The sequence below is a fragment of the Phyllostomus hastatus genome, unplaced genomic scaffold (genome assembly GCF_019186645.2).
Source record: "Phyllostomus hastatus isolate PE091 unplaced genomic scaffold, TTU_PhHast_1.1 phas_scaffold_182, whole genome shotgun sequence".
Taxonomy (NCBI): Eukaryota; Metazoa; Chordata; class Mammalia; order Chiroptera; family Phyllostomidae; genus Phyllostomus; species Phyllostomus hastatus.
The window spans coordinates 8,933,535-8,956,656 of NW_025334013.1; the positions used below are offsets into that span (position 1 = coordinate 8,933,535).

At 46.2% G+C, this 23,122-nt stretch overlaps 1 protein-coding gene across 4 annotated transcripts in view; it reads left to right on the plus strand.

Moving 5' to 3' along the window:
- The first annotated feature begins 17,908 nt into the window (after window positions 1–17,908).
- LOC123831589 (protein DDI1 homolog 2) overlaps window positions 17,909–23,122 on the plus strand; it is a 31,640-nt gene continuing 26,426 nt past the window's right edge. For 3 of the 4 annotated variants that reach the window (XM_045858560.1, XM_045858561.1, XM_045858564.1), the window contains exon 1: window positions 17,914–18,278. In XM_045858560.1, the coding sequence (XP_045714516.1) occupies window positions 18,141–18,278 (138 nt within the window). In that variant the 5' untranslated portion in view covers window positions 17,914–18,140. Of the gene's footprint in view, window positions 18,279–23,122 lie in introns of all 4 variants that reach the window. The other variant, XM_045858562.1, reaches the window with a different exon arrangement.

Consider the following 23,122-nt stretch of genomic DNA (forward strand, 5'->3'; position numbering starts at 1 on the left):
CACCCCGCCCAGCCTCCACCCTGCAGAGCAGAGCAGAATTTCCTAATGGTCAACAGGGGATAGTCAGGGTTGGAAGGGGTTGGAGAGGCCGTCTAGGAATCAGTCCCCACGTGTTCTGGAACAAATACAACAATCTCTTGGTTATTCTCTCAGCACCCCTGTGCCCAGAGTCCATCACTATTTCTTTCATATCGCTTGTCCTGAATGGATCGTTTCATCACTCCTGGTTTTTCTTCTTTTATTCTCCTCACAAATATTTAAGTGCCTACTACGTGCCAGGCACTGAGTGACAGTGACTCCAACTTCTCTCCATCATTCGCTGCTGCTGAACACGCCCTCCCGTTAAACCTTCCTCAGGTGGCCTCTCTGACCAGGTGTGCCCCTGCTCTCCTTACACCTATGTGACCTCAAGGGGACAGAGTTTTCACCTGTAGGCAAATAATGCACGACCCAAATTTCAGCCCTGGGTTCCAGTCGCCCATCTGCTAACTCCCCACCCGGATGCTCTGACGGCAGCTCAGGAGGGAGGTCAAGTTCGGCCAGCGACTTTCCGCTTCCGTCTGAGACCCTGCTCCCTGCCCCGTCCTTTGGTAAGTCTGGATGGTTTCCCGCACTCAAACCCTCCACGCCATCCCCCTGCTGCCACACTGGTTCCGGCCTTCCCCCCTCTGGCTGTATCCCGTGGGTTTCTCCGCCAGATCACACTTCCGGAAGCTGCTCCCCCTTTCTCATCGTGTTTCCCGTTACGCATCTTCAGGCGCTTGGCCTTCCAGCCATCGCTCACCCTCCGCGGCCCCACTCTCTTGCCCCCGCCTTTGCTCATGCCACACCCTCCGCCTGGAGGGCTCCCAGCACCGCATGCCCAAGGACCAGCTGAAGCCCACGCCCAAACCACTCTGAAACTCTCTTAAAACCTCTCTTATAACAATTTTCTCCTTAATAAGTATGGGACCCGGAATCAGGGTGGGGGAGAGTTAGATCAGTGTATCTCAATCGTTTATAGCAGAAGAGAGAAGTCACCCCCACGCCCGCAGGTCTGGGGCGGGAGGTGGGGGTTGCACAGTTCCAAGCTGCCCTCCATGAAGCACGTTTCTCTGAAGTTTCATGTTTGATCTTGTAAATCTGTGGAAAGTTTTCAGTCAGTTTCATAACACATGTCTGTTTCAGCATAAAAAGATTGCATAGTATTTACCAGTTCAATTGTCCCCCAAGACTTTCAAGTAAAGCTGTCATCCAATAACTTACTGTCGGGCTCAGCCCACCGACGGGCACACCCCTGAGCCGCCCCGCCAGGGACGTGTGGACGTAGCACGTCGGCCGGAGCAACGCACCCTCTCGAACCCACTGCCTTCGCTGTGCAGTAAATGATAGCCCTTCCTGGTTGTTCTTATGGGGATGAAATGAGGGCTGCAGTGGGAGACCCTTGCAAGGCACAGCACACCTTGATAAATAATAGGTGGTGTCGTCCTTGTCTGTCTCACTTCCTCTCCTGCAGAGGGTCCTGACCAGTGGTCACAGAACACTGGAGTATTGCAGTTGGGTTACAGGTGGGCCAGAACATAAAGATCCCGTGGCCTTAGGGGCCACCAGCGAGGCTGGTCACTTCTGGGAGACCCAAGAAGGTGATGCAAGCAGAGCAGAGTCTGACATCCTGCCCTGCGATCCTCACGAGCACACAGCAGGGTCAGTGTCATTTTCTGCTGGCCGTGTGTCCCCACCTGGGCATCCAGCTGGGAGGCCAGCTAAAGAGCACACTCCCACACTCACGGACAAGGGCCTGGGGCCCTGCTGGAGGAGTTGGGTCCCAGGATCCCCAGGGGGAGGAGCCACACCCCAATGTGCAGGGGTGAAGGGGCTAGGAAACTGGTTGGGGGGTCTGGCCAAGCAGTGTCCCAGCAGCCCCAGAGGGCTGACCCAGATCTGTCTTCACGTAGTCATCAGGTCTGTCCACCCATGTTTGGCCCGAGCAGTGTCCCAGCTAACTTCAAGGTGACTGCTCGAACAAAGCTTCTGGGCAGGGTGGTGTTAAAAGTATCTAATGTCTGAGATGGCACGGACATTGACCAATCAGAACGGAATCCAGTTAGCCGTAAACAGTGAATAGCAGTACCTACTAAGGGCTGTCGAATCCAAGGGAACATGTTTGTTTGTTTTTTTTTTAAGATTTTATTTATTTATTTTTAGAGAAGGAAAGAACAGAGAAAGAGAGAGAGAGAGAGAGAGACATCAATGTGCGGTTCCTGGGGGCCGTGGCCTGCAACCCAGGCATGTGCCCTGGCTGGGAATCAAACCTGCGATACTTTGGTTCACAGCCCGCGCTCAATCCACTGAGCTACGCCAGCCAGGGCGGAAACATGTTTTAAATCAGAGCTGTGTCATTATTTTAAAATGCCTGACATGATTTTGATTGGATTCAAAATTGATTAATATTATCATAAGATATTTCAATTGTACAATTGTTACTGAAACAAATAAGACATTTCTTTAAATATTTTAACTTCTGTAATTTTTTTAATGTTAAAATTTTTTAAAAAATTTTATTGCCTACTTGAGTTTCTAATTACTCTCAGCTGTCAAGAACTCAAAGTGACCCTCCTTAAAAAGTCCTGGTCATTACTGCATGTAGCCATTTCAGGCATAAAACCTGATATTAAGAAAGTTATATTCACTGAAGAAAGCTAAAATTTTTAAAATATTTTATTTAGAAATTTTGTGTAAGCTCAGTATTTAATGCTGTCTCTAATACTTTTATTTTATGTTTCAAATCAAAATTATACAATATGTAGAAAAGAATGTAGTTAACTGTTTTTTTTGCCAAAACATGTATGAATGCCCCTAAAGTCACAGCCCCTGTTTACCTCAGTGGGACAGACAACTTGTATCATTTTCTCTGTGTTACCATGACGGAATAAAGGCTCTAAAGTACTGTTCTAATAACATGTAAGTTCCAATACCTGCTTCATCCTTTAAGCCAGCCTCTCAGTGCGGTGCCTTGTGGGAAAAAATAAAATAATAAAATAAATGTGTGGTGAGCAAGGGAATGATTGAACAGAGCTTCTGGAAGCTGTGGAGAGCAGCTCTGGGGAGATGACTATTTCAGCCAAAAAGTGTGATAGCCAAGACTACGTGCAAGGAAAACACGGCGTACGTTTCAGCTGTCTGCGTGGATTCCCTTTGGCCTAGTGCATGACGCAAGGGTTCCCCATAGAAGGAGTCAACACTTTCAACTTGTCCGTGCTTGCACAGGCTCAGGAAGGATCTTGCAACAACTGCAGCTGCCCTGAGACACCTGCCATGTACATTTACCTTCCTTGTTCCCCTGCCCCAAAGAGAAGCACAGGTATTTTTTAGCGTGTTCAGAATACTTTGATCCAAGCTTGTCCAAATCTTTACCTTTCCACCTCTTTTATCTATAAATTTACACACTCAGCAGAGCCTTAGGGAATACTGCACATGCTCCCATGTAGTTATCCCCAATAATAGAAAATAAGAACATGTACTATTGGGACGTGAGCTTGGTCAGTTAGCCTCTCTATTCAGCTCGTCAAGGGGACATTTAGAGCCTGATAAATCTGACCATTGCTATCCAGACAACAGACTAGTTGGCCCTCTTGGTGTCTCTCAAGTTCGAACTGAGAAAGGGAGGGCAGAGCATGAATTTACCTAAGGAAAGATCCGCCCAGTGAAGTTCAAAGAATACCACGTTATGCAGTTTCAAAGTCAAGCCAGGAGAGGGCACAGAATCACCTGCTTGATCAGCTAATAAGGAAGAATTAGGGAAAGGGGCAGGGCTCTCCTTGGATCCCCCATCAGGTGACACACGGCTGAGGCTGGTTAGTCAGTCTGATTTCATCCTGAGACCTCAACAAGTTTATTATAAAGTAGGCTCCCTTAATGTAATCTTGGCACCATTGAATTTTTTTCCAGAAGAGACTGTTCAGATTTTTTGCAAGCCCCAGCCAGTTTCCTGTGCATTTCTTTCAGATGGAAGTCGGCTGCTTCTGAGTAGCTCCTCTTCGTCGGCAAAGTGGAGGCTGTGAGAGCTGACCTTTCCTGACTTCCTGGTGATGATGTGCCGCCGAAAGTACACGATCAGCCGGGTCCTCGGAGAGAGGCAGTAGAGAAATGCAAGGGCCGATTATTAATTATAAACTATATACTCTGGGTAAATAGATCTGACTCAAGTCATTAGTAGGACTGAACACTCAATAATTGATGACTGTAGCTTAAAACTGAGGTTCTAAAGTGACACAAATCCATGGGCCACGTGGGAAAATGCTGTTGAGACAAATCCATCTAGGAGTCAACTCAGGCTCGGAAGTTCAATGTCATTACACGTTTGAAAGGTACGAATGAATGCCGGAAATAGATAGGGATCTCATGTAAATAAAGCAGATATGATACAATGTAGTATAATAAAAATCAATGGTATGGTAAAGTACTTTTTAAAATATGACTTGCTTTTACATGGTAGTTTCCTTCTGAGTTCACCACAATATATGTGATAATGTCACTTGTCCTCCCAATTATCCTGGAAAATAAACATATTACTTCTATCGGACAAGGAAACTGAAGTGCCACGCCAGTCTCGGTGTGCTGCATAGCACCCTCCTTTCCAGGATCCAGAATTAGAGACGGTTTCGCTGTCAGAGGTTGCATCAGACTGGCTGGGAGATGGGGGCGTGTCATCACGTCCTGGGTATCCAGGGGGACAGAGGTGTTCCCCCATATGGACCTCGTGCCCATGGCTGTGAGCAAAATGATTGCGGAGCTTCACTGAGGTTTCAGATCCAGGTTCCAAATGTTCACTCCATTCCTTCACACTGGTTGCCGGAGCCACGGCCAGCAGCTACGTAATCTGTCTCAGCTCAGAGTGCAAACAGAGCTGGAATTCAGGCTTTCTGATTCCTAGCCTAACGTCCCGTCCACTACCTTGTGGATGGGTCACACAGACCCTCTCTTTCCCTTGGTGTCGCTCTTTATTTTCTCTCGCTTTGAATTAAAAATTTTTTTAATCTCCCTTTTAAGATCTCTCTTTTTTCTGATTACAAAAGCGATGCATGTGTGTTGGACAAAGTGAAAGTCGCCCCATAGTCTACACCTCCCGAATCCAGGTTATATTTCAATGTGTATAAAGCTTTTGAAAAAAATCAAAGCTGGATTTAGCTTCTATAAGTGGTTGGCAACTTCTTTTCTCACTTTAAAATGTCTTGGGAATCTTTAAGATAAGCTTTTTTAAAAAATCTGCTTTAGTTAGGTGTAATGTATATAATCAATACCACAAAATTTACCTATTTTTAAGTGTGCAATTCAATAATTTTTGTAAACTGATGCCCATATCACCACAACCCAGTTTTAGAACATTGCCATTGTCCCCAAAAGTTTTCTTGTGCTTATAAATAAGCTTTTTTTAAAGAGTGCATTTTTGTGGATAATTATAATCATGAATAACAAGTCCCAGAAATTTCCATTTTGCCTAGCTTTCATTTCCTGCTGGCAGAGGAGAAGAAAATTGCAAAGGCCCATCAACAAATGTTGGAAGAAGACACCATAAGCTGATCGACAGCTGTTCGCTCAAAATAGTTTATTCATCCTCTCCAGCTTTACTGAGTGTCAGCCAAGTGCCAGGCTATTGGCGAAGTCTGCAGTAACATAAAGACAAGATAATAGCTGTCTTCTCCTGGAATGAATTGAATTTCAAAACCGAGTTCAATAGTATGCAACCCAACGTAAGAGTTTCAATATTCAATGGTTTTGAGTGGGAAGTGTTCCAGATGGGTATGATATCTTCTTCTACAACTTCTACTTCTAGAAGTCAGGATGGGAATACAGGGACCAGATTTACCTTCCCACTTAAAACAGCCGAAAGAAGGACAAAAAAATGTGAAACAATGGGTTTTCTTTTTTTAAATATTTATTGATTATGCTACTACAGTTTTCCCAATTTTTTCCCCTTTATCCCTCCTCTACCCTGCCCCCCCAACCCTCCAGCATTCCTCCCCCCTTAGTTCATGTCCTTGGGTTGTACGTATAAGTTCTTTGAGTCCTCTGTTTCCTATACCATTTTTTATCTTTCCCTGTCTATTTTATGCCTACTAATTATGCTTCTTCTTCCCTGTTTCTTCCCCCACTCTCCCACCCTTCCCCCTCCCCACTGAACTCCCTCTGTGTTGATGTTCATTTCTCTGATTCTGTTCCTTTTCTGGTTGTTTGCTTAGTTTTTGTTTTTGTTTTCTTTTCTTTTAGGCTCATTTGTTAACAGTTGTGAGTTTGTTGTCATTTTATTGTTCATATTTTTTATCTTATTTTTTTAGATAAGTCCCTTTAACATTTCATATTATAAGGGCTGGTGATGATGAACTCCTTTAACTTGACCTTATCTAGGAAGCACTTTATCTGCCTTTCTAGCCCCTTCTTGCCTGCAAGATCTCTTTTGAGAAATCAGCTTCTGGTCTTACGGGAACTCCTTTGTAGGTAAATGTCTCTTTTCTCTTGCTGCTTTAGGATTTTCTCTTTTTCTTTAATTGAAACAATGGGTTTTTGATACAGTGGACACAAAACTATCAAAGGCAGTAATCCAACCTGGCTGGTGTAGTTCAGCGGATTGAGCTCGGGCTGTGAACCAGAGGGTCACTGGTTCAATTCCCTGTCAGGGCACATGCCTGGGTTGCAGACCAGGTCCCCAGTGGGGGCCACATGAGAGGCAACAGCACATTGATGTCTCTCTCCCTTTCTTTCTCCCTCCCTTCCCCTCTCTCTAAAAATAAATAAAAGCTTAAAAAAAAAAGGCAGTAATCCCCACAAAAAGGAAACATGGTGAGCCCTAGCACTGCCCCAATTTACTGCCTTGGGTTTCCAGGCTACAGTGCAGGGAAGGAAACTGAGGCAGACCTCAGTGGAGTCCCTGATTTGAGGAGACAGAGCTGAGAGTCCAGGGAGACCAAGGCAGCTAGAGTTAACAAGACAGGGTACCAGAGAAGGGAGAGTTGAACAGTCAGAGAGAGAACCCAAGAGACCTATAGAGGATCCTCTTCTAATATTCAGAAAACCCCATAAATTCTATAAATCATTGTACTGAGTTCCTAGATACCTAATTTTTCTTACATCATTTAAAGTGTCTTCTCTTGCAAATACAGCATAAATTGGAGAGTCTTCACTGCTTAGTCTCTGTGTTCAGAACTGCAGGTGTGTTCTCACTGAGGAAACTTTTAAAAGAACCAGAGGACTGGGGACGCCTGGTGAGTCGGTGGGAATCAACTTTAGATCTATGGATCCTCTGAGTTAAGCCTATCCTTCCATGTCAGAGGAAATTTCACCTTCTTTATTTAGTTAAAGCCTCTCAACAACAAAAATTTTAACAGTTTTAAGTATGTTATTTCAAATATCATGAATTCTCAAGATGAGCAAACTAACAAAATAACCAAAATGAATCCTGAATAGAATAGAAATTCTATGTGGACTACATGCTTACGGTCATTTCTATCCAATGACTTTCCTTTCCCATGTAACTAAAAGTTCACAGATGTTAAGAAATTGCTGTTTGTTGCCCTGACCAGGTAGCTCAGTTGGTTAGCGCATCCTCGGGATACACTAAGGTTATAGGTTCGATCCCCGGTCAAGGCACATACAAGAATCAACCAGTGAATGCGTAAATAAGTGGAACAACAAATGGATGTTTCTCTCTCTTTCTCCCCCTTCCTTTCTCTCCCTAAAATCAATTAAAATTGCTGTTCAGTTGTAAAATCAGATACAGAAAGGAGGCAGTTGTGCCATTAACTAGGAATGACAATTACACAGGACTATTCCTTACTTTGGACTACTACATGGTTTGCAGTGTATGCAAAGACCAACAGCATCACCTGCAGCTGGGAGCTTGTAGCTTGTTAGACATGCAGAAACTCTCAGGGCCTCAGACTCAAAGGTTCGTAACACACATTTTAACCAGATCCCTAAGTGATTGCTCTACACATTCAAGATTGAGAAGCATTGATGTCTGCGAAATAATTTCTCTGATCATGTTTCCTTATGCATGACAAAAAAGGGTAGTGAAACCTGTCCACCTTATTTCACAAGTTCATGATCAGAATGAAATGTGAAACCCAATCCAAATATTAAGTTAGGTGCACATGAAATATCAAGCTCTCCAGGTTACATACAAGCCCCAGGCACACCACAAGTATTTCTGGATTGAAAGTACTGAACAGTAAACAGACTGCCACTGTTATTAGAAATCCCAAAGGCCTTTTTATGTTTTAAATGTCAAGTACATAAACTTTGAAAAAAATGTATTTGACTTTTTTCACTTCTGGGAATAGCTACTTTTTGTTTTCCATCGAAACCTGTTATCCTTCAGTCTAGAACTATTCAACACAATCAATTCAGGAAAGAAACACAGTGCACAGAGTCCCTATTGATCATTTCCCTTCTCTGGCCAAAGCGACAAGCCTAAGCCTTGACGCGAGCCGCAAGGAAGCTGCAGGAAACCACGCCTGGGATTTCCACCGGGCACCAGTTTCGCAGCCTGCCACTGCCTTCGTCACACCTCTGCCGAGCTACAGTCTGAGCCGGTTCTCTTGTGCTGCGCTGGCCAAGGCAGGGAAGCTCGTGAGTGGACCCCGCCTAATCAGCGCGGCCCTGCGCCACCGCAGTCGCCAAATTGGTCTCGGAGGACCAGGAGCCCGCGGATGCCGGGACACCCGGTTCCAGCATCAAAGTGCAACGGCGGGGTGCAAGGGGCGCCATCGCGGCTTCCGCCAAGTGTGAAAACCGCAGCCGCTAAAAAGCGTCGCAGGCACTAGTTTGTCCAAGAGTTACGAGCCAGGTGTGAAGTTCCCACTGCTACCTCCCGGGATAAAGCGGAGCCCCTAAATCCTGGCTGAAAGCTCTGGTCGCCTAGCAACCAGGCTTCCAGAGCGCGAACTCCAGGCATTGGCCAGCGTGCGTCACGTGAGCAGGTGCCAATGCTCTCTGGGAGATTCCGCTGCAGGCGGGTGATACTGCGCAGGCGCATTTCTTCAAGGCTCTCAGCCGTGGTGGTGAGCCGCAGGCGATCGCTTTCTGGGAAATCCGCCCGCCCCAGCATTGCACGAAGTCATGGTCTGGCTGGCGTGACCAGAGAGAGACAAAATGGGCAGTTGACACCTTTCTGCGCCAGCTGTAGTGAAGCGATGCAACGGTGGTAAATTGCACTCGTTAGGCTAGTCTGGTTGTGTAGGAGTATTTCCTGAGACTAAGACTCGTGAGATGCTGAAATCTGCCACCTGGAACACGGTTCAGACCAACTGGTTCAACAAGAGTCGTGACAAACAAGGGGTGGGAATTGTGGGTGTAACGCATATTGAGGCAGGCGGTGTATTCAGCGCGGGCTTCAAGGGAGAGACTACATCTGGGGCAAGAGGAGTTTGGCTGGGGCGGCCAGGGGGCTGGCTGTCTTGCTTCTCAGGAGCGAGGGGAGGGGACAGAGCCGCCTGTCAGCTCATGAAACCTAGGTCGCAGCGTGCACAGTAGGATGTGTGAGGACCCCGCCACGGGCCTGCGAGGCCTGGCCAAGAAAACGGGGAGTATGAGTGGGATTTGAGATGTTTGGCACGGCCTGCCTCTTCTTTTTTAAAACGTGCCAGGAGGCTGTTGGCGATACCATCCTTTCATTCCAATCAATTTCCCTCCAGCAAGCAGAAAAATTTCAAGTAGCACTCTACCCTGTTGCTGTCCGTGATTCCTTTCTCTCGAACGCCATATTCAATACATGAGCAAGTCCTACTGGTTCTACCTTCCAAATGAACTGAGTCTGACCCCCTCCCCGCCTCGCCCCCGTCTATAACACTTATCAAAACCTGGCACATTTTATATGTGCTTTGTCTGCCACCCCTGCCAGAATGTAATAAACTCCGTGTGCACTGGCACTTCGTCGTGTTCCCTGCTGTGCCTACCACTGGTTCCATCGGTCCCTGCCAACAACGTCTGACATGCAGTACGTGCTAATTGTTGAAGAAATGAATAATGGTCTGTGTCCAGTAGGGGTTCTCTTGCTGATTAAGGTAAGTAGACCAAGGTTGCCCCAAGTGGCTAACATTGAACATCCACAACGGTGTCATGATTTTGACTTTGGCAGTGCCCACTCTCAGAATGCTTTCTATCTGCTTTGTATCTTTTAAAGTGGGTGCTATACTCAGCCAGGACTGAGATTCCACCACACTGTGATTTGGTGTTGCAAGAAGAAAGACATTCAAGTTTTTCATGAGAAAAACAGACGTTTTCTTTAAGTGAAAGAATAGAAAAGAGCAATTGAACTACCAAGGCGGGTATTGAACTAGGTGTATGTCAAGGACAAGGTCCACAAAGCCTTGCTCAGCTATCACCTGGGTAGGTGAAGGAGGCTCATCAGTCCAGAAGGTTCTTGGGAAAATTTACCTTCCCCACCAAGTTCCCTTAAGCCTAGAAGTCTACACCCAGTGACTTAATCCTTTATCCCTTATTAAAATGCAAATACCCTGAGAGATAATATTGAGTTTCAGCAGTCCTTAGTTCCTAATGTGAATTACTCCAAATCCTTTCTTGAGACAGGGTTTTGAAAAGGAAAGGGAAGAAAGTAGAAGCAAATGAGGAACAAATGGAACAAATGAGGAACAAATGAGGAACAAATAGAAAGTTCCAGGGCCAAGGAAGGAACCTAAAGCCAAGCTTGCCAAGGGCAAACTTTGGCCTATTTTTGTAGTTTTGCCCAGGGCTGTCCTGTCTCTGGTAATCAAAGTACAGCAGGTCCTCAAATAATGTTATTTCATTATGATGTTGAAGAGGGAAAAAAAAAAAATCAAACCCCGGTATAATTACCCGAACTGTTTTGATAACCTGGTGAGTACAAGGTACACTGGAAATGAAGAGGAAGAGCTGACCTAGAATATTGTGCGCCCGAAAGGCTATCAGATTTTGGGAAAGATAAGCAGGTAAGGGAGGCGGCATTGCATTATACGCACGTGATCCTGGCCTAAGAAAGAGGAAACTGAATGAAAAGAGTGTTTGTGCCAAAGGAGTGAAATGGAGCACTATCTGCTCTCAGCTGCCAAGCCAGAAACAATAAGCTGAGACAGGCTTCGCTGAGCAACCAGCAATGGCTGAGGAGGAGGGAAAATATTAAAGAACAATGCGTACATGCTTTTTCAAAAAGTAACAGGTCATGGATGTCAGACAAGGACCTCTGTGCTTGGGGAACTCAGTTCTTTCTTATTGTAGGAGTTTCCTAGTCAGGGCAGATGCCTTTACTGATTTGTTATTCCTGGTAGAAAAGAATTCGGCAAGAACCCGGAGGTACACACAGACTTTGCCAGTAATGACCATATGGTGATGGATGGAGGTCAGAGTTTTGAAGCCCAGCAAGGTGTTTCCACGCATAATGTGCAGGCAGGAAAGGGTGGAAATGGACATTTTCACGTGTAAACTTCCAGTTTGGAGAAGCTGCCACTCACTAGCTGTATGAACTTGGGCAAGTTTAAAACCCCCACCTGTCAGTTTCCTTATCTATGGAATGGGAATGAATACTCGTATCTCCCATCACTGAAATCTTTTTTTTTTAATTACTATTTTTTATTCTCGCCGAGTCCTTTTAGAAGGACGAAATGAGGCCTTACATGTAGCAGTGTAAAACAGTGGTTAAGATTGCAGAGTTGAGTCAGATTGCCTGATCTGAATCCTGGAGCTGCCATGAATTACGTGTGTGCCCTCGGGCAGGTGACTGACCCCTCCCTATGCCTCGGTTTCTTCATCTGTAAGATAGAGATAATACCTTGCCGGATTTTTAGGAGGGCTACAGGATTCCCACATAAAATGCTTAGAAGAGTTCGGCACAGCGTGAGCATTCAGTAAATGCTGGCCATCGTTTGCAAGGTTCTTGACTGACGCACAGCAATGATCGGTGCCTGGGGCCCATTGTCTGGGTGTCCTGCCTGTCTAGGCCTCCTCTCAAGGTCCGCCCCGCCCCATCTGACTTAGAACGAAGTACCGGAAATGTCCTAAGCCATTTGTGATTACAAGTAGTGGAGGTGCAAAGTCTATCTCCTGGAGCAGTGATTTTCAACCTTTTCATGTCATGGCACACACAAACTAATTACTAAAATTTAGCAGCACGCCCAAAAATATTTTTTTGCCCATCTCACAAAAAATAGGAATAATTCTTATTTAATAATAATAATAATAATAATAATAATAGGGATTATTTACTTTTTTCTCTAAAGTGACTTTTTAAAAAAAATCAGGTGCCTATCCTCATATATAATGATTTCTGGTACCAAGAATTAGTCAATCAGATGCAACCTTATTATGCAACGTGACCAATAAGGTGAAACCCTATTATGTGACCTATATACGTTTCAAGACAGGACATTCACTCTGGGTGGCTACTGTGTTGGTTATTGTCTTTTTTCTTTTTTTTTAACAATTTAAGGGAGAAGAGGTCAGTGCCACTGACTAAAGAGTCAGTCACTGCATGTTTTAAAAATTCTTGCGGAACACCGGTTGAAAATCGCTGCCATAGAGTGATGGGAGAGAAGGGAGAGGTCCACACAATGAGCCGGATCCCAAGAGGCCACTGGGCAGAGTCCAAAAGGTGTGAGGCCCGAGAGGAGAGGAGCTGATGGGTGAGAAGCTGTGGGCACTCTGCTCCGGAAGTGGTTCTTGTAAGAGAGGCAAGAGGGGAGGGAAGCAGTCCAGGGAGACTAGAGCTGCAAGCAGAGCTGGTGGCTGAGGGCTGTGCCGCACAGCTTGGTGGACCCTGTGGGAGGGCAGGGCGTTGTAGAAGTCCCCCACACCCCTGTTCCTGGAACCAGGACCCTGGGTCTGAAACCTGGTGCGACAGAGAGACGGTGCATCTTGGTCAGTGGGGCGTGTTGAGTAAGTATTGTTTCTTGAGTTTCCTTTCTCTGAACTCATGCGTTACTCCTCCTTCTTCTTCATCATCCAATCCCAGCCCACGAACAGGTCCTGTCGACTCTTCAGAATGTCTCCGCAGTGGCCCTGCTTCTCTCAGTCTCAACGGGCCCGTCCCTAGTCCATCCTTTCTCGCATCTAGACTCCTGTTGTAGCTCCCTGAGCATGTTCCTGTGACCCTCTTCGCCCCAGCAAAACCCACTCTCCACTTAACAGCCAATAGGAACCTTAGAACGAATGTTAATAGCGTTCTTGAGATAGAAGTCACATACCATTCACATTGCCCATTTGAAATGCTCAGCCCCGTGGTTTTTAGCTTACTAATAGGGCCGTGTGGCCATCACCACAATCCATTTTAGAACATTCTCATCCCCCCAAAAAGAAACTCTGCTCATGAGCAGTCACTCCCCGTCCACCCCCACCCCTCCAACCCCACCAGCCTCAGTCAGCCACTAATACCCTTTCAGCTCCGTGGATTTGCCTTCTCTGGGTGTTTCATACAGTTGGGGTCCTATAATGTGTGTCTTTTGTGACTGGTTTCTTTAACTCAGCATAATGTTTTCAAGATTCATCTATATTGTAGCACATGTTAGTGTTTTTATTTCCAAATAGTATTCCATTGATTGGATTAATACCACATTTATTTATTAATTCATCAGGTGCTGGATGCTTGGGTTGTTTCCACTTCTTAGTCTTTGTGGGTAACGATGCCATGAACATTCGTGTACGAGTTTTTGTGTGCATATGTATTTTTATTTTTCTTGAGTGTGTACTCAGGAGGGCAATTTCTGGATCATATGATGATTCTATGCCTAACTTTTTGAGGAACTGTCAAACTGTTTTCCAAAGTAGCTGCACCATTTAAAATGCCCTGTAGGACTGTGGTTCCAATCTGCCCACGTCCTCACCGCCTCTTGCTATTCTAGTCATCCTCGTGGATGTAAAATCATAGCTCATTATGGCTTTAAACAAAATTTTTAAAGATTGTATTTATTTATTTTAGAGAGGGGGAAGGGAGGGAGAAAGAGAGGGAGAGAAATATCAATGTGTGGTTGCCTCTTGCACACCCCCTACTGGGGGCCTGGCCCACAACCCAGACATGTGCCCTAGCTGGGAATCAAATGGCAACCTTTTGGTTCACAGGCCCATATTCAATCCGCTGAGCCACACCAGCCATGGCTCTTCACTTTCTTGATAGTATCCTTGGAACCACAAAAATTTCTAACTTTGGTAAAGTCTAATTTATTTATTTTTTATTATCTTTCATGTGATTAGGTGTCATACCTAAGGTGGTTTTTGTCTAATCCAAGGTTACAAAAATTTACTTCTGTATTTTCTTTTTTTTTAGATTGCCTTTATTTGTTTTTATTTGTTTATTTGTTTATTTATTTTTAGAGAGACAGGAAGGGAGGGAGAGAGAGAAGCATCAGTGTGTGGTTGCCTCTCACGCTCCCTCCACTGTGGGTGGGGAGGGGGCACGTGGTCCACAACCCAGGCATGTGCCCTGACTGGAAATTGAACCAGTGACCCTTTGGCTTGCAGGCTGGCACTCAATCCACTGAGCCACACCAGCCAGAGCTATTTATTTAATTTTAGAGAAACATCAATGTGTGGTTGCCTCTTGCACGCCCCTTACTGGGGACCTGGCCTACAACACAGGCATGTGCTTGGGAATTAAACCCACAACCCTTTGGTTCATAGGCTGGTGTTCAATCCACTGAGCCACACCAGTGAGGGCTACTTCTGTATTTTCTTCTAAGAATTGTATATTTTTAGCTCTTATACTTAAGTCTATGATTTGAGTTAGTTTTATATATGGTGTGAGGTAGAGATCCACCTTCATTTTTTTTCCATGTGGAGATTCAGTTGTCCCAACACCATTTGTTAAAGAGACTGGTCTTCCCCCATTACATCGTCCTGGCACCACTGTCAAAAACTAGTTGACTGCAAACGTGAGGGTTTATTTCTGGGCAGCATGAACCTTTAAAACACTCACACTTGCGGAGGGGGGGCAGAGTTGGTGATTGGAAGGGAGTGTAAGGGGGCTTCTGCGGTCCTGAAAATGTTCTGTTTCTCGAGCTGAGTTCTGGTCACAAAGGTGTGTTTAGTGTGTGAAAACTCACTATGCGCTTAAGATCACAGACTTTTCTTTTTGTATATTACACTGCAATAAAAAGTTCTTTTTTCAAGAAGTTTATTGGCTGTGCCTTTATTCAGTGTACCGGTTATTGTTGCTTTGTAACAAGCCACCCCAAGTCACTCATATAAAATAAGCATTTCCTTGTGCTCACAGATCGTGTGGGTCAGGAACTCAAAGGCAGCGCATTAGAGACGGTTCCATGATGCCTGGGGCCTCAGCTGGGAAGACTCAAAGGGTAGAGATGACGCAACAGCTGGGGCTGAGACCAGCAGGAAGTGTCTTCGTGTGTCTGGTGGGTTGTCCTGGTAATTGGCTTCGATCTCAGCTGGTTTGCTGCCTGGCACATCTCCACACGTTCTCTCCATGTTGTCTCACACCCCGGGGTCATTTGGGCTTCCTCACGGCATGGCTGCGGGGTCGTGAGCGCAAGTGTGCCAAAGGAACCAGGCGGAAGCTATGCTGGCTTTTATGACCCAGCCTCAGAAGTCACACAATGACACTTTTGCCACAGTCTGCCATGATTCAAATGGAGGGACATACACCTTCATTTGAATGTCACAGTATCGTTGTTGGAAGACCATATGAGATGGGTGATACTGTCACAGCCACTTTTGTTAAAAGAGTTTATTTACTTTTAGAGGTGGGAGAGGGAGGGGGAAAAACATCAATGTGCAAGAAATACATCGATCAGTTGCCACTCGCACTCCCCCAACCAGGGACATGGCTGGCAACCCAGCCATGTGCCCTGTCTGGGAATCAAATGAGTGACCCTTTGGTTCGTAGGCCGGCACTCAATCCACTGAGCCACACCAGCCAGGGCAATCATGGTCATTTTTGGAAAACAAAACCTGTTATTCTTGGACACCTGAGCACTACTAGAAAGAAAAAGTAACAGAAAAATTAATCAATTTATGATTCCAATTTCAACCGAATCCTTGACACCACTTGGCAATCCTACATCATTTCTGTGATGAGCTTGCTTCAACTTGGCAATGGTTATTTCAAACCTTTTCTGCTGTAGTAGACACTATGTATGTCTCACTTGACACCCATTCCTAACGGCTTTTTCCCTGCCCCTGTCTATGGGTGTCCTTTAAGGAGGGGAGAAAAGCTAAACACTCACTTTCCTAGCCTTTTTTGCATGAACGTGACACAGTCCTGGCCAGTGAGAGGTAAGCAGAAACCTACTGGGGCACTCCTGGGCAAGTTCTCGACTTGAACAAGAAAACGATGCCTGCAGTGGAGGGAGGCAGCCAGCCATCCCGAGACCCTCTGCTCCTCCACCTTCCCTCTTTTTCTGCACAGATGGCCTTCCTCCATCCATTACAGAGAAAAGTCCTCAGCTGGTCATTGTCTGACTTTCCTGCCACCTAACCTACCTGTTACGGGAAGAGACCTTGTTCTTGCCAACGACATAAAGAATTACAGATGAGCAAATCTATCAGTGTGCAAGCAGGGTGTATTGGTGATACGTTTTCATGGAAGAGAATCAGCTTTGTCACAGTAGGGAGGGGAAGGCATAGGTTCAGGGCAAAGCTGGGTAAGCACAGCATTTGGCCAGGGTGGCCAGAGAGCTGAGAGCGCCAAACCCATCCCCCCACGCCCCAGTCCTTTGTTCTGAGGACCTAACGTAATTGGCGGTAGGAGGGGCGAGGGGGTTTACATATTGATTGACAGGTAAAGGTGGTGCCAGCTTTGGGAGGCGGGGCATGAGTACCCAAAAGTGTTAATGGGCCTCTTCCTTTGGGCCCTGGGAGCCCTTTCCCACCTTTCAGGCGTTGGGATGAAAGCATAGTTTCAAAGGTTTTCTTTCCCAGAGAGTGGAGACGATGCATAGAATTTCAAGGGCTTCCCTCCCTCCTGCCTTTATTTCCCCTCTGGCTGCTCATTCTAAGGCGTCATACCTACTTCGCAGCTTCCATGCCATGGTATTTCCTCCTCCCCTTCCATCAGAAGAGGGATCCCTACTCCACGGATTGGGGAGAAGGGGTTAAATAGGGAGATGCCAACTTGCATCCATTTTATCTTCCTCCTTCTGTCTTGGTTTTCTGACTCGTCTTCATTTTCTGGGCCTCTAACACTCACCAGTTATGTGGCCTTAAACAAGCCATTCAAGTGGCAAATTATTTTGTCCAGCGGACTTAAGCCCAGGGAATGCACGGCACTAGGTGCTGGGGTATGCCAGGGCGAAGAGAGCGACAACCGAGGTAGAGAGAAAACTCTCTACAAGGCAGGGGCGCGGGGCCGTGTTGGAACTGAAAGCCGCATTGTGGCTGCGAGGGCAGAGGGTAGGGCCGGCTCAGAGGCGGGGCTGGAGCCGGGAGCCGGGTGGCAGAGCGAGTGGGATTCAAGGGACCAGGCAAGCTAATGATTTCGGTTTTAACCTTAAATCATCAGGAAGTGAATTAACCTCTCTGAGCCTCAACCTACTTCAGAAAATAGGTCTTAGAACTATTTCCTTAGTTGTCAGTCTCCTGTACTTGCTTTCAAGTTCCTTAAGGGCAAAGACCTGTGTTTTTTACGCATCTTTGTCTCCAATATGGTAGGCACTTAATAAATGCTTATTGGATGAATAAAAGATACTGTGGAGTCCTCCACAGACTTCAGGTATTCAATCGATCAATCGATACTCTTTCCCATTCCTCCCCTCCTTCCTCTTTCCTCGCCCAACCTCCCACACCTCTCCCACACCCACTCCGATACTCGTCTGGTCCTCTGGCTTCCCGCCTCCCCTCCCGGCCCCGCCCCTCCGCCGCGTCGCGACAGCGGAGAGGGCCAGGCGGGCTTTACGGCAGTCGCGTTGCGGCGGGGCGGGGCGCTGGGCGGCTGGCGCGCTTGGCGGCAGCGGTGGGAGGCCGGCCGGCAGGCAGGCAGACGGAGTCGGAGGAGGGTGGCGGCGGCTGTGCTCGCTGGTGAGGGCGGGAGGGAGTGAGTCACTGAGCGTGTGTGAGGGAGGGAAGGAGCGAGCGATCGCGCCCGCACCCTGCGCCGGCTGTCTGCAGCACCAGCCAGGCCCTGCCGCTGCCCGCAGCCCTGCGCCGAGGCCGGGCCGAGCCGAACCGAGCTGGGTCGGGCCCGGGCCATGCTGCTCACCGTGTACTGTGTGCGGAGGGACCTCTCCGAGGTGACCTTTTCCCTCCAGGTCGACGCTGACTTCGAGCTGCACAACTTCCGCGCGCTGTGCGAGCTCGAGTCCGGCATCCCCGCAGCCGAGAGCCAGGTACGCCGGGCGGCGAGCGGGGCCTCCCTCCGGAGCTAGCCCTCCCGCCTCGGGGCCTCATGCCCTTCCTTGCTCCTGGTGAAGAATTGGGGGCGGGGGAGCAGGATGGCCGTTTCTCAGCTCGCCCCCGCATCCGGGAGGGAGCTGGAATCGGTGGCTGCCCCCACACACGCCCAGCGTGGGGTGGGGTGCGGTGCTAGGGGAGGGAGCGGAGAACCTGACCTCAGATGCACCCGCTGCAGCCTGAGGGGCGCGTGGACTGTTGGGCGGCCCGCCCTACCTCTTGGTTCTTTGGCCCATTCTCCCTTAATGTCCCCAGTCTGGGGTGCCGTCGTGGACCTAAGAAGAAGCCCTGGGTTTCCGAGAGTTCAGACACCCTGCTTCCCCAACCAGAAATACCAGTTTGGATCGCTGGTGGAGAGGTGTTCATGGGCACTTTTGGAACGGGTTCCTGCTCAAGTAAACGCAGTTTACCTTTAAACATACAGATTTGCGCTCTAAGTGAAGGAAGAAGTTTGAGACTTGGCACTACCTTGTTTTGAGGCCTTTGGAAATGCTCTTTTTTCCCTTTTCCGCACCACCTTGGTTTCTGGTTAAATTCTTTCAAAAAAGAAAAGCAGTTATTAGTGCAATTCAAAGTATTTGTCTCTCTGTTTTCTAAACTGGTAGGAGGCCAAAACCCCTCTTTCTTTCAGGTCACAAGTGAGAGTTTCGGTCAGTTCAAAGCTCAGTGCTTTACGAGGATATTTGCTTTAAAATGGCCTGCTATCTTCTCAGGGTGGTTTGCTTGTCTCCCTTCCCTACCCTGCTGGGTAGGAGTTCTGCTCTTGCGTTAAATACGCTAAGTAATTTATTCTCAAAATGCTTTGGGGCTGCCACCAAACAGATTTGGTAACAATGACGCCGTGGCCTTCACACTAACATTTAAATCCTGGCTTGATAAGCAGCTTGTGGAGGACGTGGTTTAAATATCAAGAAAATTAAAGTGGTTCTCAAGGGCCCCAGAACGCAAATCGTGATTTCCTACTGCAGTTATGAAATAGTTCCAAAAACTATTACCCAACTACAGCTGGATTGGTATTTTCTTCAGAAGTGATTATGATTCCTTTACACTGCGTGAACTTTAGAACTTTGGCATAAAGCTGATATCAAGAAAATGTATTTCAGGGCGGCACAGTGTCACTCAAATATGCAAGTCTGGCAAAAGCTATAAAGAAATTGGTAAAAGAGATTTTTTTGCAACTTCTATAAAAAACTAATCCACTCCCAGTCAGGGCACATGCCTGGGTTGCAGGCCATGGCCCCCAGCAACCGCACATTGATGCTTCTCTCTCTCTCTCCCCCTCCCTTCCCTCTCTAAAAATAAATAAATTTTAAAAACTCATTAAAAACTAATCCACAAAAAATACTCAGGAACCATTCCTGTCAATCTCTCAAGCTAGGAAAGGACAGTTTAAATAGGAAAATTCACTCTTAAATTTTGTTCAGATTTTTTTTAATTAACATTTATCCTTCTTAATACCTTCTTTCACTTCTACCCACCCCTTCCCCACCTAACTCTTAATTAACATTTTGTTCAAAGATTTTATTTATTGTTTAGAGAGAGGGGAAAGGAGGGAGAAAGAGAAGGGGAGGGACATCTGGGTGTGAGAGGAACACTCATCAGCTGCCCCACACACGGCAACCCGGGTCCTGGCCTTCAGTCCAGGCTTGTGCCTTGACTGGGAATTGAACCAGCAACTTTTGGGATGGTAGGCTGGTGCTTAACCCACTGAGTCACACCAGCCAGGACTATTACATTTTTGAAGGTGGTTTTTCTCTCATTGTTTTCTTCCCTCTGGCTGTCATATTGCCCTGGTTATAATCACCAGCTGGTAGGGGAAATAAAAATTAAAATGTAAACTGATTTTGTTGCTTTTAGGGCTTGGGAGAAGACAGATGTAACAGACAAGATTGAAAAGGATGTCAGATTGAAAAACAGTTAATTGTATGGTCAAAGCAGGCACTGTCCTCTGTCAGCTCAGAATATTAGGGATACCTTATCAGTTGGAAAGCTAGGCTCACCCCAAATTCTTACTCACTGGGTCAGCATTTTGGCATTTACTGCTATCCCAAGCCAAATTAGCATATGGAAACCTGGGCTTCAACCAGCGTTAAGCCTGTATTACAGAGCTGTAAACAACTCCTGTTTTTCAAGTTTGTTCTGTTGGCTCTGTTGTAACCTAACACAGTCTCTATTTTAAGATATCTGGTGGTCGGTTGCCTTTCGGTGGCTAGCCCATCGGGCAGGAACAGGATCCACCCTAGACACTTGAGTCACTTCCTTTCACCAGATCATAATAAACATCATTATAGTTTTTGCACGCAAATAGATCATCTTCACTCACTTGGGTTCCCCCCAACCTTTGCTTCCCAGGGTTGTCCCTCATTACTCATCTTCCCTTCCTCCCTCTCGTTAGTTCTCCTGGCCTCCTTGCCGCTTGTCATTTACCCTGTCCATTCTCATCCTTCACTTCCGTTTCTAAAGGGAAAAAAATACATATGTATATATTTTAATTTTATTATCATTTTTAATGTTCCTGGCTATTTTTTCCTATCACTGTGTCCAGACCGCTGGTCCCCAAACTTTCTCAGTCATGTATCCCTCTGAGTAAAATGTTTTGATACATGCATCTTTGTGATGTATATCAAATGTTAGGTATACAAACTAATGTGTGCATTATATGTGTGTATGTTACATGTATGTGGCTAAACATCAGTTACATATACCTGAAGTAATACTTTATGTATGTTAAAAACAGGCACAGAATAGAATTTAGGGAAGGACAAACATAAACGGAAATTCTAATATTTTCTCTTTCTACCTCCTTAAAGTGTCATCTTTCATCTTGCCTTGAGGGTCACTGGTTCAGAATTCAGGCTTTCACAACAGCATTAATTGTGCATAAGCATAAACTTGGGAGAGGTGTTAATTTTTAACATCTCTGGTCTGGTCATAGTAGTTATAATCCAGTGATACCAAATTCAGAATAGAAACCATCTCTACCTTGTACATGTGATTAAAGCTGGGCTTGTTCCATCTTTTAATACAAGTGCAGGCTTGGAAGCCAGGGATGGCTTTGTTTGATGCTTTGGTGCAGCCTTGGCTGGGCAAACCTCCAACCGTTATCAGAACTTAGCTTTACTTTAATGTTCTTGTGATTTTGAAACATTGTTATAATTTACTGCTGTACATGGCATGTGGTAAAGAGGGTGCAGAATACATAAGGACTCTCAAATGAAAGACATTTAAGTGCCAGGTAACAGCAGTAACTGTATGATCCTGGAAATGTAGCTCTGCATATAGCACGCTTTATGGCCTGTAAAACACTACACCAGTGGAAACTGAAATTTTCTATTATAGTTGGTTTTGATATGTTTATTTTTGCAGGTAGTTTTCATGTTTTTTTTTCCTAATAAGTACTGTACTCATTATAGAAAACGTGTAACATAAAGAACACAATTACTTATGATCTCATAGCTCAGATAACTGCAATTTACCATTTAGTGTATTTTTTATAATCTCCTGTTCCCTTTATATACTCAAAATGTGTCTTTTAAACACGATGGCCCGAACTGTATAGGCAGTTTCATGTCTGCAGTAACTGTTGCCAAGCTACCTTCAGAAGCATCGTAAAAAGTCAGGCTATCGCGTGAGACAGTGTATGTGGATCACTGGGCATATAGTGGGCTTTCAATTCATGCTAGATATTATCGTGAAGCCATTCAGATGTGATTCCAAGCGTTTTGTGGCCGGTGTATGGTCCTTTATGCTAGAAATAATGTTATGATTTCTGTTGATTGAAGGCGCTCATTTAGAGACCAAAAAACATTTGACATCATTCTTAAAGGTCCTGGAGTTGGATGAATTAGATTATTGTTAACCGTTGATTAAGATTAGAATCCATCTCTAGGGCGCCCCCTGGCGTGAGCGCCAGCAGCTGTGCCACTTCTGCAGATTGAGACCCGTCCTTGCACGAGTGGCCCTGCTGTGTGTGTGTTCTTACAACCGCCACAGCTTGCATTTTGAGCGTGGTGGGTAGCCTTTGAGGTGGGTGTTAAGAGTGGTGGAATGCCTCACCACCGCCATTCCCAAAACTCATGGTGTTCTGGCTGGTAAAAGTTTGAAGCCATGGTCTGCTGGATACTCATGTTAAGTTAGAAAATTGTTCCAGTTTGTTCTGGGATTTAAGATGCAAAATAATTGCCTTTCTTAGACTCTTAAACCTATTTTAACAAAGGTATTAGTTCTTCCCGGCAGTGACAGTTTCGTCTAAGTTTTTGTTTATTTCATCTGTGTCCTTGGATTAAAGTGGAATGTACCTGCCACTTTGTCGCCGTCAAGAATGTCTGCTCCTCACCTACATTCTCCAGTCTAGTATTTTTAGGAAGTCGAAGCAGAGAGCAGTATTCCCTATTTCATACACATGTTTGATGTTAGTGCCTACCTGGATCTTAACAATTTTATTGTTAGATCAGGCTGCCCTCCTTTAAAAAAAAATATACACTGTCTCCTGAGGGCAGGCTGCTGGCTGAACAGGGGAGTGGGGTGCGGAACCTGTGGAACAGGAGTCCGAGCAGTGAGGAGTTGGCCGTGTTCCTTCTTCGTGCTCAGGGCAGGGGGCGCTGCTGGGATTCCCCGGTGACTGGAGGCCCGTCTGGTGACGGGTGGCTCACTAGCTCTTGTTGAGGTCACCCAGCTAGTTTACCAGGCCACTCTAGACCCATGTTTGGAAACGATGAGTGTGGCACTGGGGAAGGGTCTGGGCTGCGAAGCACCTCCCACCCCGTGGTTCCTCTCCTTC